The following is a 14686-nucleotide window of genomic DNA, read 5'->3' on the forward strand; positions in this document are numbered from 1 at the left end:
CTCTCTTCTGACACTGTGCCCTACCATGCAAAACCTGGAAAAAGAATGAGAACTTAATTTTTTTAGGAGGAGAAGAGGTTTATAAAATTCCATCAATTAATACATAGAGTAGACTCTTGATACAGACAATTTTCTGTATTGGAGCCATCCTATTCTGAAATTAAACTGAACATTTTTGTCTTCAAAAACCAGAAGAATAAAATTTTGAAGTATGAGTGAAACACAAGATAAGAAATAGCAACTGGTGAAAAAAGCAGATTAGATTTTATATTTGCAGAATACAATGAAACAAAAAGCATTCAAGATATAAATGACACAATGAGATGATTAAATAGCAACAAAAGGAAGTGAAACCTTACAGGATGTTTTCCCTTGAACCTTGATTTTAAAAAGCTAGTCTAAAATAGCTTTTTCAGAATGTTCATTGGTTCAAAATTACTTTAAGATCCAATAAATTACTGAAAAAGGAAAATAACAAATAGACAAGTCACCGCTACAGTTGAAAACCAATTACTGAAGTATGTTGAATCTCAAAGTATGTTTAAAAACAAAAGTATAAATAAAAATCCTAGTCACTATACAGAAAAGTGAAAATTATATAACTGATTTTTACTGTCCAGACTGAAAGAAATTTAAAATATGCCAAAACAGAAAAGGTCCACCTTTCTCCTCTCCTAGAATAAAAAAAACCCAAAACCTACAAAGACCTCAGTCCCCTCCTTCAGCCTTCCTCTTTGTCTGGAATCATTGCATGTGCACAGGATTTGACCTGCTAAAATCAGGAATGTTACAGCACAACCTGTTGAATAATCCTTATAGGATCCCATTTGTTTCCTCTAACATATTCTAAAGGGAAATTTTTCAGCAGTGTCCATTTAAGACGGATAGTGAACTACAACAGAGATTCAACACAAAGTTCAGAAAGTTCAGAGGTTGTAACCCATCTACAGTGGAAAGACTCTCCATAGCATGCATCAGACAGAACAGATACAGTGGTAGCATCCGAATCTAAACATCACATTACAAATGGATGCAGGGGAGACTGCACAACTGCTTTAAAAACTTCATGAAATACACGTATTACCATTTGTCTTGACAAACCAACACAGTTTGCTTTGACTTCTTAGAAAACTGATTATGATTATTTTAATTTCTGGCATTGATGTTTCAGTGACTTTTGTCTATTAAATTTTTAATTTAAAAAACCCTAATACTGCCTTTGAGGTAACTGGAATCAACTCACAGCTTGAACATAGTCTAGCTTGGAATCAGTTGGAAATGAGGGTCCTCTACATATTTATTGCTGAAGTAAGAACTACATGAAGAATAGTTTGACTTCTTGTTTGTAAACTAGTTTTTTTGAAGACAACTCTTGCTGAACCACTGCAATTTAATTTAATACATGTTGTATTTAATGCAATACATTTACCTGTTTTAATTACAACTGTCAGAACATATAACCTTATAAGCATTCCATTTCACCTCAGCTTTAAAATAACACATTCTGAAGCACTATGTAATACGTCAGTAATTGATACTCATGCTTTCTCTTGGCCTGACAGGAATCTACACACAGATGATACAGGAGTTAGTAAAAGGCCATTACAAGATTTCACAGACTGACCTTGCTGCAAGGAGCAATCCAATAAGCTATTGAAAGGAATGGCAGTCCTACTGCAACAGCAAGAACAACCAGAAACTTCACTGCCATGGTCTGCTGCCGTAAACCTGACAAGTTCTCATACCAGATGGAAAGAAGTTGTTGCTGGCAGTTTGGATGTGCTACAAACTGTAACAAAGAAAAGATGCACAACAAAATCATACTGCAATCAGAATATATTTTATGAAAGTAACAGCTATATGAAGCACATTAAGAATGTGGAAACAGGAACTACTCAGCTTATATTCAAAGGAGCATTAAAAAGGGTATAAAAAATGTTTTTTTTATAAGCATAATCTTCCAGCATGCAGGCATATTGCTATTAGCAACAATAAATCCTTTAATTAAAAAAATATTATTTTATTGACACTGTCTTCCATCAAAAACTATTCATTTCCATCTAAAGGTAATTAAACAGAAATTTTATCTGAGCAAACTATACTTGTTTGTGACATTTATAATCTTCACATTACTACCTCACAAATTCTAAAACTTTAAGACTTTCTGTTCTGCAAAGGATGTTATGTAGACTTGAGTTTTATGAAAGAGAGAATATGCCCTTTTTTCACAAGCTAACAGGGAGAGGATCAGTTTTATTTTTTTTTCAGCTGGCATAAGAAAACAGTAGTCATTTTAGCAGAAAACAAGAAATATTTATAACTTTCCTGACAGATTTGTATTTTCAGTCCATACTGGATTTTTAAGAGTCCTGTTTCCCTATCTCTTTTTTGTTTGTCTGTTTGTTAATCTGATCCATTTAATTATGAAAGAGAACTTTTGACAAAGGTCTTCCTGTTCTGTCAGAAGACAACTCTGCTTTAGGGTAACCTGCTTTTGAAGTATATTCCTGAGCTGTATCTTCTTGATCTCCAGTTTTGTAAACATCATACCACAAATTATTTCTTCCTAGTTTACACACATGTCACCTGGAACTTTACAACCTACATTATCTATAATATTAACCTACACATCTGGGTGATTCAAGGGTCTTGGTGCAGCTACTAAGTCAGCTGGTTTCACTGAGGACTTTTCAGATGCAGACCAGAGTATTAAAGAGACAGAAGAACTGGAAGTAAGCCAAAGGGATGATGACTCCAACACTGCCTGTATCCCACTGCTCTTCAGAAGTGAGAACCACAGCATTGTTACAAACTGCATCTCTGATCATCCATACAGACAAGTTTATATTTTCTGTGAGACCTTCAATTTCACTAGGCTTTCTCAATGTTCTGAGTAAAACACATGAGCCTGATGAAAAGGTGTAATATTTGTTACCATGCAGTGCACAGGACTGCTGTGCAACACTGGTTTTCATTCAATCTTACCCTTCTCCAGGCTGCAGGAGTAATGCAAATTTCTTTCAAATACATTTTTTTAAAACTAGATTTAAAGAAAACCCAAGTAAATATCTACAAATTTTGCATATAGCTACACATTTTCTTGGAGCCACTTCTTCCTACACTCATTGTGACCAATATCCAGACTGACTGTCTGCTTCTTGTTTGTATTAGGAGAGTTATGATGCAAGGATTCTTTTGTTTGTAAAATATACTGTGCAGAACACTACAAGGGAAAATCCTGCCTGCCTAATTTGGTGGCCTTCTACAATGGGGTCAGGACATTGGTGGAAAAGGAAGAACAACCAACATAATTTTTCTGGACCTGTGCAAAGCCTTCAACACTGTCCCACATGACATCCTGGTATCAAATCTGGAACAGTATGAATTCGATGGATGGACGCCTTGTTGGGTAAGGAATTGGCTGGATGGTCACACTCAGAGAGTAGTGATCAATGGCTCAATGTCCAGATGGAGACCAGTGACAAGTGGTGCTCCCCAGGGGTTGGTACTTGGACTTGTGCTATTTAACATCTTTGTCAGTGATATGGACAGTGGCATTGAGTGCAGCCTCAGCAAGCTTGCTGGCAACTCCAAAGTGTGTGGTGAGGTCGGCAGGCTGGAGGGAAGGGCGGCCACGCAGAGGGACCTTGAAAGGCTTGAGAAGTGGGTTTGTGCAAACTGCATGAAGTTCAACAAGGCCAAATGCAAGGTTCTGCAGCTGGGTTGGGGCAATCCCAAACACAAATACATGCTGGGTGAAGAATGGATCAAAAACAGTCCGGAGAAGAAGGACTTGGGAGTGATGGTGGACAAGAAGCTCAACATGAGCTAGCAATGTGCACTTGCAGCCCAGAAAGCCAACCATGTCCTTGGCTGCATCAAAAAAAGCATGGCCAGCAGGTCAAGGAAGGTAATTCTCCCCCTTTACTCAGTTTTTGTGAGACCCCACCTGGAGTACTGTGTCCAGTCCTGGAGCCCCCAACATAAGAAGGACACAGAGCTCATGGAGGAAGTCCAGAGAAGGGCCATGAAGATGATCAGAGGGCTGGAGCACCTCTCCTCAGAAGACAGGCTGAGAAAGTTTGGGCTGTTCAGGCTGGAGAAGAGAAGGGCCTGGGGAGACCTTATAGTGGCCTTCCAGTACCTGAAGGGGCTACAGGAAAGCTGGGGAGGGGCTTTTTGCAAGTGGTTGTAGTGAGAAGACAAGGGGGAATGGATCAGAATTGGAATAGGGGAGATTTAGGTTAGACATTAGGAGGAAATTCTTTGTGTGAGGGTGATGAGACACTGGAACAGTTTGCCCAGGGAAGTTGTGGAAGCCCCATCTCTGGAAGGGGCCAGGTTGGATGGGGCTTTGAGATACCTGGTCTAGTGGGAGGTGTCCCTGCCCATGCAGGGAGGTTGGAACTAGATGATCTTTAAGGTCCCTTCCAACTCAAACCATTCTGTGATTCTATGAAATGATCATTTAAGCAGCAGAGATGACTAAAACATAAACATTTAATAATAGCACAACTTGATATCACTATTATGACATATCTGTGTGATCAACATAATTGCTTACTTTTTTAACTTCATATTTAATGGCAAGTTTTAAGCGGCTGAGGCTGGGGCGACCATGTTCTCCGTTATTATGGCTCATCTCTACATCACCATTCAAAATAGCTTCTACTTCTTCCGTATTTCTGCACAAATCAAGGAGTCCAACTACAAAATCCTTGCATTGCATAGACAATTTCTTGTAATCATTCTAGAAAAGAAAAGAAGAAAGAAGATGATTTGCTGTTTAGAGTGAAAAAGAGGGAAATAGTTTTATATCCCAACTACACTTTTGTGAACATAAATAGGTGGTTTGCATCTTGTTATGCTTTTTTTTTGGTGAAGGAACAGCACTTCACCATCAGGCATCAATTTCCCCTGACTGTTCACAAGGACTAGGATTTCTCTCACCATGGTTACCTTGAACGTCTACATTATCAACTTCTACATCAACTTTAACTTCTCTAGACTTGCTTTAGATGCAAATAAAAGTAAAAAAATAATCCCACCATAATATTTTTATGAATATTTTAAATATTTATAAAAGTATTTAAGTAAATACTTTAATAAATACTTTAATAATTATTGCTTGATGTATTCTAATGACTGTTTCAAGCTGAGATGAATAGCACACAGGAAATTATTTTCCTGTTCACTGACTGTCTTGGAAGTCCAGTAAACTAGCTCAGATGTAGCAAGTTGCACTACAGAGATCTACAGTTGTACTGAAGAAAACAACTGGACAAGATGAATATCCTACAGAGATCACATTGAAACAAGTTTCCAACCTTCTTGAGATTTACATCTCTTTTAGCTTGCAAACACATGATTTGATTGCTGTTTTCCAACAATAGCCTCAGCAGTTGCTACAAATGGCATGGTGATACTAAACCTCTAGCTTCTCTAGTTCAAATATCTCAAGACAGACTTCAGTGTGTGAGACAAAATGTTGTTCTACACCTGCAGGTTCCGTTGCTTATTGCTTTAGCTGCCAAGCATTCTTCTCAGTCACTGTTTCCCAAAAGGCATAAGTCAAAATAGAAAAAGGTATTTTGAACATTGCATTGCAAGACACATTTTGTTAACCACTTCTTGCACGTGTCTGAGTCATAGAAGATAAATGTAGCTAAAGAGATACGGAGTTAGATGGATGCAGATGTATAAATAAAGCCTAAAAATGTGTACAGATATATTGCCCCGGCCTAGATCACAAGATATTTATGCATACACACATCAACAAGTCCTGATATTTTTTGTGATATTTGCTATCTTTAGTAAGTCTTAGAAATACGAAATTAATGTAGAATTTTTCCCTAACAAAAGAATAGGGAAAAAAAACCCAAAAACACCCCACACCATACAGGACTGCTCATGTAGCCTCTACTTCATGTTCAAAGTAACTTTCCATGAATGCTTTATTTACAGTGATATCTTTCCCCCTCTTCTGGTCTATTCTTCATAGCATTCCCCCTTCTACTCTCTGCTTTGTCCCTTCTTTTTAATTATTTCCTTCATACTAACTGCCATCTAATGCAGACCCTTGAAGAGAAAGCATTATTTTGAGTATACAGAATAGCCTAATTTATTTGCCAAGGGTGTACTTTGTGCATGTTTGTGCTTTATTACCCACAACACCATAATATCTGTTTATTACTTGGATATATTAAAGGACTGCATCCAAGTTTTATATTTCAGTTTACTTAGATGGATGCAAACATTCACAAATAGTTATAGACATTATCGTATGTCTACATAAAAGTGCTAGTGATTTATTTTTTTAATAATGTAATGTAAGCAAGATAGCTCAGATCTGTCATAAAAGAGAAATGAACTTTAATGTTATTTCTCTACAAAGACAATAGAAGCTAAACACTAAAACTAACTATTTCATTACATTGTCTATATTTTATTATTGTATTATTTCTTTTCCTTTTTTTCAGAACAACAATAGAGATTAACCAAAATCCTAACTTCTTGGCACTACAAAAAGACATTTTATGAGAGTAATAACTTCTCTTTAACCTTCTCTTTGGCTTTCATTTTTGTAGCAGTAGCTAAGAGAAGAGTCAGTATTCAATCATTTCAATAAAGAAATATCCACCTCAAAATTTAAGTGAAAGTAGCCATTTGAGATTCACAAAGGAAAAACAATGAGTCAGCCTATGCACCCTGGTGTGATTAGGTGCCACAAACTATTACAAACTAATATCTGACCCTTGAACATCAAAAGAAAAGAGGAATATTTTTCAATAACTTTAGGAACAAAACAATTTGACTTTCATAAATCATTATTTTAAAATATTGTAATATATTTGTAATGTATTGGTATGGGCGTATTTTCTGGTAGGAGATACATACATCTACACGCACACGAACACACACTCTTCAGCAGTATTTTCCAGCTCTGATGACTGAGACAGGACATGGATTTTTGAAACCATATGTGAGAAGACCACAACTCCACAGTGAAGTTCAATGCCTTTGGGTAGCCTCAAAGCAAAAATAATATATGATAATTTATTCAAATGAAGAATTTTTTTTGTTGTTCTGAATGTATTCACCAAAATGAGTACTGAATGGGCACTTTCATAAATAGGCAGATACCCTCATTCACACTGCAGAATTATCCCTTCTGATTTAGGTTTGTACAGGGTATCACAATGCATATTAGCACCCACTAAATTAAACCATAAACTCCACCAGTTTGTTTCCTCATTTGCAAGTGCAATAGAACAGCTTCCCCTCCTGTGAAATAGTGCCACAGCTGTGATCAGTGGTGGTAGCTGATCAGTGATCAGTGGTCAGGTTACAGCACACGAGCTGAGGGGACCCGAGCAGTGCCCAGCACCCCCGCCTGCACCCCAGCAGCTGCTCGGGACAGCCCCAACACAGGGGGCAGCTGCAGCCAACACAGGCCCCTGCTCCAGCTGAGTCTCCTGTCTTGAGACATATTCCCTTGTGAAAGGAATTTGTCCTCTTAGGGAAGGTTATGGAGGACAGATGGGATGATAAAGTCTTCAAATGCTACAGGAAGGTTTGTCAGGGTCTGAACACAGGGCAGGTAGCTCTGGTGGGGAATTTTGTTTCGAACAAATCAAGTGTGTTAACTTGCAGAGACTCCTGCCTGGGCTGCCTTTTGGTCCTTGTCTCCATGGCCCGCTTAAATGTGTAGTGACAGCAAAATTTATTAATAAGCTCTTCTCGCCATCTCAGTGTCTGTCTGTCACACATGCACAGAAATTTCCCCCTTCCCCAGAGTCTCACATGTCTCTTACCATTAACGTGAGCCAAGGGAACACAGTAATTTGTTTGGCTTAATTTATTTTTTACAATGTCCAAAGGCACGTGGATAATTCCATGAGTTCTCCTTTACTGCAAAGTTCATGAATTAAAAAAAGCAGTCCTGGGAGACTTGATAAGGTAGTTAGTAAATTACAGATGGAGGCTGTAAAAAGAATAAGCCCTTAATTCTTCAATAAAGCACGTGTGTGGTTTATTTTACACATGTGACAATGATGGTTTAGAGCTCCTCAGCAGTCTAGGAAAGACTACTTTTGCCACATCAAGGATGAGGGGGTAGCACTGGCTGCTCCTTCCCTGCAAAAGGAAGTTGATTATTTAAGATGAGTCCTGTGGGGGATGAGGAACTGGGGGAAGAAGATGCTGGTCACATAGGGATTACCAGAGGGGTGGGAGTGTCAGTGTCTGCTGCTGAAAGGGGTCACCTGCTCTTTGTGGAAGGAGCAGCCACAGACTATCTTGGTGTGTGGGTAAGAGAGCAAGCAGGCCACAGTCACTCTGAAAACCTCAGCTAACCACGATTTTCCTTACCTCTGATCATGTAAGCAGGAGAGCATGGCAAAGAGGGCATCACCACAGCTGTTTCTACCAGAAGAAAGAGGCCTTCTCTGTGCAGCCTCCTGTGACCAGTCACAGGTTCCTGCTGTTTCCCAGACTGCCCAGAATGGAAATGCTCTCAGGACGCCGGCTGACACTGAGCCCCACAGATGAGATGGAGCACAGCTCCAGAGCACACCCTGGCCCTGCTTAGTGAACTGTAAGAGGGCAAGAACAGGAACATGGGTACTGCTATAAAGGATTTAGGATTTCTAAGTGCCTTGAGAATTAAAGTGGAAGTTACATGTTGGATTTAGGCATCACAGTAGATAGATAAACACATTATCCCCCTTACAAAAGAGGCCTTTCACTGCCTCTGTTCTTCTCTTAAAGATGATGTTACCTTTCTTATGAGACCTAACAGTACCCATAATAAAGACTGGGATCTGATTTCTGTCAGGAGGGTTGTAGAAATTAATAATAATAATAATAATAATAATAATAATAATAATAATAATAATAATAATAATAATAATAATAATGCCTGTGTCCATATCACTGTCGCATAACTACAGCAGCACATACATGACAGTTTGACAGATTAAGTTAACTTGACAACCTCTAGGTATCTATTTCTGAAAGGCTACATTTTCCCTAACATAGGAAAAAAAAGTCTTCCATCCTTGTTCTGCAATATCTCATATCTGGTAGGTAGGTTTTGTTCAATTAAAACCAGGTTTTAGCTAACTAAATATAAGCAACAGTCTAAAAATAATAATAAAAAAAAAACCACAACAGGCAAGATGTCCTTTAATATACTGAGTTACGCATACTCTTTAGGGTTATAAGGTTGGTCAAATGGCACCTCTTAAGTTTCTTGTAACTCTTCTGGGGTGAAAAAGCAGCTCTCAAAGCACAAACAACAACATGAGTAACAATAATTAATGATTGTGGTCTCTAAGCTCAGCTGGAGGTGTGAACTGGGGGCTCACACTGAGATGAAATGTGTGTGAAGCAGCAGCTCCTGCCTTCTGCTGAGTTACTAAATCAGCTTGAGCCAAGGACTAAAAGGAGGTTGAAGGCATCAGGGTGGGGTGCTGATAAAAAAGGAGAGGAAGGGACACAAGGAGGCATTTTGGTGGCAGGGCAGTCCAAAGTCAGTAAGATCAGTAACACACAATTTTTTCCTGATACAAGAGATTTTTTCTGATGCAATATATTTTCATCTCAGGAAGACTGGCTGCATCCAAGCAAAACAGTTTTCAGTTGTGCAGGAAAGCCTTGATCCCAAACCTGCTAATATAATTCAAGAGTGGGTGCAAGAAGTAAGTACTTTATTCAGCAAAACCAAACCTAAGAAAACAACCACTAGATAATCAGACTTTGAGATAATAAATTGAATTTTGCTTCTCATCAGAAAAGCAAACTCAGATGACATTAGCAGTATTAATTTACAGCAAACAGTAATATAACCACATTTAATTTAAAAATACGCTTTCCATTCCATCCCATTAAACAACAAAACAGACTGTTGCCATTACAGCTGCAGTGGACTTCATACTAAATACAAATCTTGTCCATTTTGAACAGCACTGAGCCACAGCTGTCCCTTCCAAAACTCCAGGCCATATCTCTGCAGGACAATATTTGTCAGATATGATCTACATCCATATGGACATAGGAGAGATATTAGCTCTAGGGTTGGCAAACAATTAATAAGACAGAAAATTCAAGTACAATCCTCCCAAACAAAAATATCCTACATAATATCAAATCTTGTAAAGCTGCACACTTTAGCTACGTCACAAAAAAGTTGAATTAAATGGTGGTCAGAAAAGCCTGAAGATTTCAGAATTATTTAGGAAACCTGATTTAGGTGTTCTCTTGGTACAGAAATGTTCCTACGCTGAGCTTGACACATCTGTCCAGTTAGTCTTCCCTCAGAAGTCATCTCCTACTTTCTTCTGTTGTTACTCCTGCTAAAGAATGATCCTCCAAAACACTTGTAAAAACAATATATGCAACCAGACACAGTAGGCATGTAATGCTAAGTGACACTACTAGAGAGGTTCAAAGCAAAGAAAGTTTATTCCAGAGAACAGTGGTTTCTGCTCGTTATGGCTCTTCTGCAACAATTGGCACTATAAAATATGTGACTTTTAAATCAGCATGGTACCAGAAAGTTCAATTTTCATTTAGGTAATTTTTCAAATACTTTAAATGGCTCAAGCAAACCCTAGGTGGAGCTCAAGATTTATCATGTCCAGCTAACTAAAAATATACTAGTTTTGAATACACTAACAGGTGTAACACATTTTTAGGAAAACCACATTTTACTGGACTACACCATCCAGTTTGTAGCAAACTCCTGATATAAAGTAAGGGTAACAAATTGTAGGTAAATTGCTGGAGGAGTGATATGAGCTTGCAGGAGCACAAACAAGCCCAAACTCTGTGAAGATGACAGTGTTCATTTCCTGCAACTTGTACAGCCAATGTTTGTACTGCCTGCACTGAACCCAAACCAGGTGTTTCTCAGTCAATTCCCCAGCCTGTCTAGATGTTGTAAATGTTACCACTTATCAATAGTGTAAATGTTAACTCTTGTCAATACCTGTATAAATGTACTCCATGGTCTTTAATATTTATTCAGAACTAGCACATGATTCTAGTACCTACAAAAACATTCCCCAAGGACCTTAAGTTGCCAATCACCTGCTCCTCATGAAACCTTAAATTAAAGGAGACGTGAATTTCTGCGTGGCCTTGTGCTTCTTCTCCTTATTGTTCCTATTCATCCTCACTCCACTCTAAAGAGTATGTAATGTCCCCAGCAGAGCTTGGTGGATTAATGCCCCACAGTACGGAGCTGCTCTGCCACTTGTCCAGCCTCTGGCTTCTGCTGAGGGACAGTACCTCAAAATTAATATTACAATTACAATTATTTATATCACACTACACTAGAAGTGGAGCTCTTGTTTTAGGGAAGGCAACCAGGACAAAAGGGGAACTAAAGAATCAAAAGTCACTCAGGGATGAGTCAGGTCACATCAAGCAAGGACCTCCTCATGGCACTTCAGGGCAGGCTGCAGTCGCTTGCTGTCTGAATCAGTTCACCTTGACTCACTTGTGTGCTCTACTGCCTGTCCTGGTGGCACCAGGGACAAATACTGTGCTCCCTGTTCATCTCGCTGGTCATGAACAGCAGCATCCATTTGAAGGACACTTCTTGCTGTCTGATCATGATTTTATTTACCTTTATAGTAATTTATTTACCTTTATAGTAATTTCAGCTTGTGTTGCTCTAACAGTGGTAAACGGAGCTATACAGTCCCTACAAATCAGATATGTTATTTATCTCAACAGAGCTGTGAACTTAGCAGGCTACATTTTTGCATGAAAAATGTTTTTTTGTTCTAAGTTACTCCCCTGTAAGTTCATCAAGTCTTTTTGTTCACATCTTCAGCAGCTGCTAAAGAGAAAGAAACAAGATTATGTGGTTTAAATACTCTCTTCTGAGCCATACATGAAAGCAGTCGATGGAATCTCAGTTCACTGAGGTCCTAAGGATTTCTGCCAAGGACTTCATGGGTCAGAATTTCATTCTCTGCATTAAGCTGAAATGAACTGCCCAGCATTTTGTCTTTTTCATATAAAATAAAAATTCTCCTCTGTTCCTATTTTAGCTGCTTAGCTGCTGTTTCTAAAATCCCCTTGCACATTATTCCTCCATATTTGCCCTCTGCAAAAAAATATTTCAGCTTCTTACAGATTGGTGCCAGAAAGATACATGTATAAGCAACAGTTAGGAGAGATTAATTAATTAATTAATACAGAACTGCAAGATTTAAGCTCAGATTGGCTGAGCAGAGAAGGGTTTATGGCCTTGCCAACTGTGACACTGCTAAGAAGATTAATATTAAATACTGATCATGGAAATTTTAAACTCTTCCTAACACATTGGAAATTACTCCCATACTGCTTTGGAGGGGTGTTGACATCCTGCCAGTGAAGTCTACATATCTTTCTCTGTCACAGTAGCATCATATACTAGCATCTGCTTTCAAGGGGGTGTCACAAGGTAAATCCAGTCCAAGTGATTTTAGCTAACCTAAGTCATAATTAACACTGCCAATGCTTCCACAAGCCCTAACTTTGCAGTTACTGAGGGAAAAAAAGCTTACATTCTTACTGTCTTAACACAAACTCTGATAAATAATTTTGTAGGTTGTGCACCACTGTAGCTACATAACAAAAACAAAACAAACCAAACCACCACCACCACCAAAACCCAAAAGAACAACAACAAACAACAAACAAACAAACAAACAAACAAAAACACAAAAAAAACCCACAAGGATCTAAGGGGGCTTGAATCTCTGGGTCTCAACTATTTGGTGTTTTTTTTTCAAAATCATGCATTTATGCACTGAGAAATTCTTTAACTTCACAGAGGTCACATATAACTAAGTACAAGTAAGTAAAAAAGAGGAGGAGGCTAATAGATACATCAGAGAAAAGAAGCACAAAATTAAAAAGGAAAAGGACATTATTTAGAGTCTTTTCTATAAACAAATGCAAAACACTGCAAGGAGTGAGAAAGCTTTCAGTCCAACTACAAGAAAATAATGAGAATGCATGGGGATTTAACGGAATTGTACAATTTGTCTTGCATAAGTGACCAAACTGTACCACTTTACTCTCCACTAGGCCAGCTTCACCCCTGGGTATGAAGGGCCTCCTTTACTACCCTGCCTGATAGGAAGTGTAAAATGAGATCACTGACACATTCTACAGAAGCAGCATGAACTAGAATCAGTACAGAGCAGTAAGATATTCCCAAAAATTTAAATCTTCCATTCATTAAACAACTATATATTTTCCCACATTATCCTGCTGATTTATGAAGATGATGCTGATCTCTTACTGTTCAAGGAATGGGAGAAAGACCTTTGACTAAACTTTGCAGTTCCATGTCTGTCACAATCAGTATCTCTCTACTCACCTTAAACTCTTTTTCAATGTTGGCAAGCACAGCCAGCTCATTGCTGAGCTCTAAGGCAGTCATTACAGGGTCTTCACTGGACAAAGACAGATAAGCAGGGCTGGCCAGACCTTTGTAGGCATTGATTCTGGATCTAGAATGGCTGAAAGAGTCATGCTTTTGTTTCTGATTGCATTCACTGCACTTGCAGAAATAATCATGTGGCCTATCGATCCGAGCCCCTTTTCTCAGCAGAGTGTGGACGATCTCATACTCATGGCAGTGGGCAGCCAGAATGATGGGTGTAACATCATGGGAAAACCGTGTGCCATCTTCATCGTAGGCATAGAAGTCATCATGCTGGAGCTCTGACTGGCTAGGACTCAATGTAAGCCTCTTGCCTTCAGCAAATGCAGGGTGGTTTAGGATGGCTTCCACTATCCGAACGTAACCTTTGCTGATAGCCAGAAGCAAGGCATCCCCAACCCGAGACAGGTTCTCCTTCTTCAGCAGAAGTTCCGTGATCTCCAGGTGCTCATTGGCAACTGCCAGCTGCAAGGCGTTCTGCCCCATGTAGTCCACACAGTTCACATTGAGGGAGGGACATTCTTCCAGCATTTTGCGAATCACGGGAATATTTCCATATTCTGCTGCATCCAAGAAGCGCTCCTCCTCGAGAGAAAGACTTGTGGAGTGGTCATTAAACATGTAGGCAGGCCCTCGGCTGGCCTGCCTCCTCCCCTTCTCCCGCAGAATGGTCTGGCGTCGTAGCACCAGTCTATTCTCATTGCCTCGGCTGTGTGGAAATAGAGACATTATTAGTTCTGTTTTATCCACGGGCATATCCACTTTAAATAGAACTAAAGGTTGCCCTGCTGGCATTGAAATATTTTGTGCTGTCTGAAAGAAGGGGAAACATTTCTTTACTAACAACTTGGGAAAAAAAATGTTACAAAAAATCAAGTAATTAAATATTTTATGTAACAGTTGCATGTAGTTACAGTGGCAGTTGCATCATTTAGATTGCTTTGATATTGATTGCTTATGTGACTTATATTTGACTTGTGTTTCATTTTCCTGCTTCTTTCACAGTAGAAGCTGTTCAGATTCCACAGGGCTAAGAAGTTTGTATAGCAAAAGCTGAAAACACCCACCTCTATCTGAGATGCCACTGTGTGATTTAGCTCTTGAATAAATTGTTACAGTCAGACTTTTTTGGATTATCAGTTCCTGAGTTTCTTTCTGAATTTTTTAATGTCACACGTAAGCACTATCACAGTGACAAAATGCAAGTTTTAGTATTCAAACAAATGGTACTTCTCAGTG

The 14686-nt window shown here is 38.9% G+C and overlaps 1 protein-coding gene across 1 annotated transcript in view; it reads right to left on the reverse strand.

Annotated features, from left to right (window-relative positions):
- Window positions 1-14152, reverse strand: part of TRPC6 (transient receptor potential cation channel, subfamily C, member 6) — a 37812-nt gene extending 23660 nt beyond the window's left edge. Inside the window, exons 1-3 of the mRNA XM_009999370.1 lie at window positions 13382-14152; window positions 4565-4750; window positions 1625-1789 (exon numbers count right to left, since the gene is read on the reverse strand). Coding sequence (XP_009997672.1) covers window positions 1625-1789; window positions 4565-4750; window positions 13382-14068 — 1038 coding nt within the window. The 5' untranslated portion in view covers window positions 14069-14152. The remainder of the gene's footprint in view (window positions 1-1624; window positions 1790-4564; window positions 4751-13381) is intronic.
- Between the last annotated feature and the right edge of the window lie 534 nt (window positions 14153-14686).

Source organism: Chaetura pelagica, unplaced genomic scaffold, assembly GCF_000747805.2.
Source record: "Chaetura pelagica isolate M959 unplaced genomic scaffold, ChaPel_1.0 scaffold85, whole genome shotgun sequence".
In the NCBI taxonomy this organism is placed as follows: domain Eukaryota; kingdom Metazoa; phylum Chordata; class Aves; order Apodiformes; family Apodidae; genus Chaetura; species Chaetura pelagica.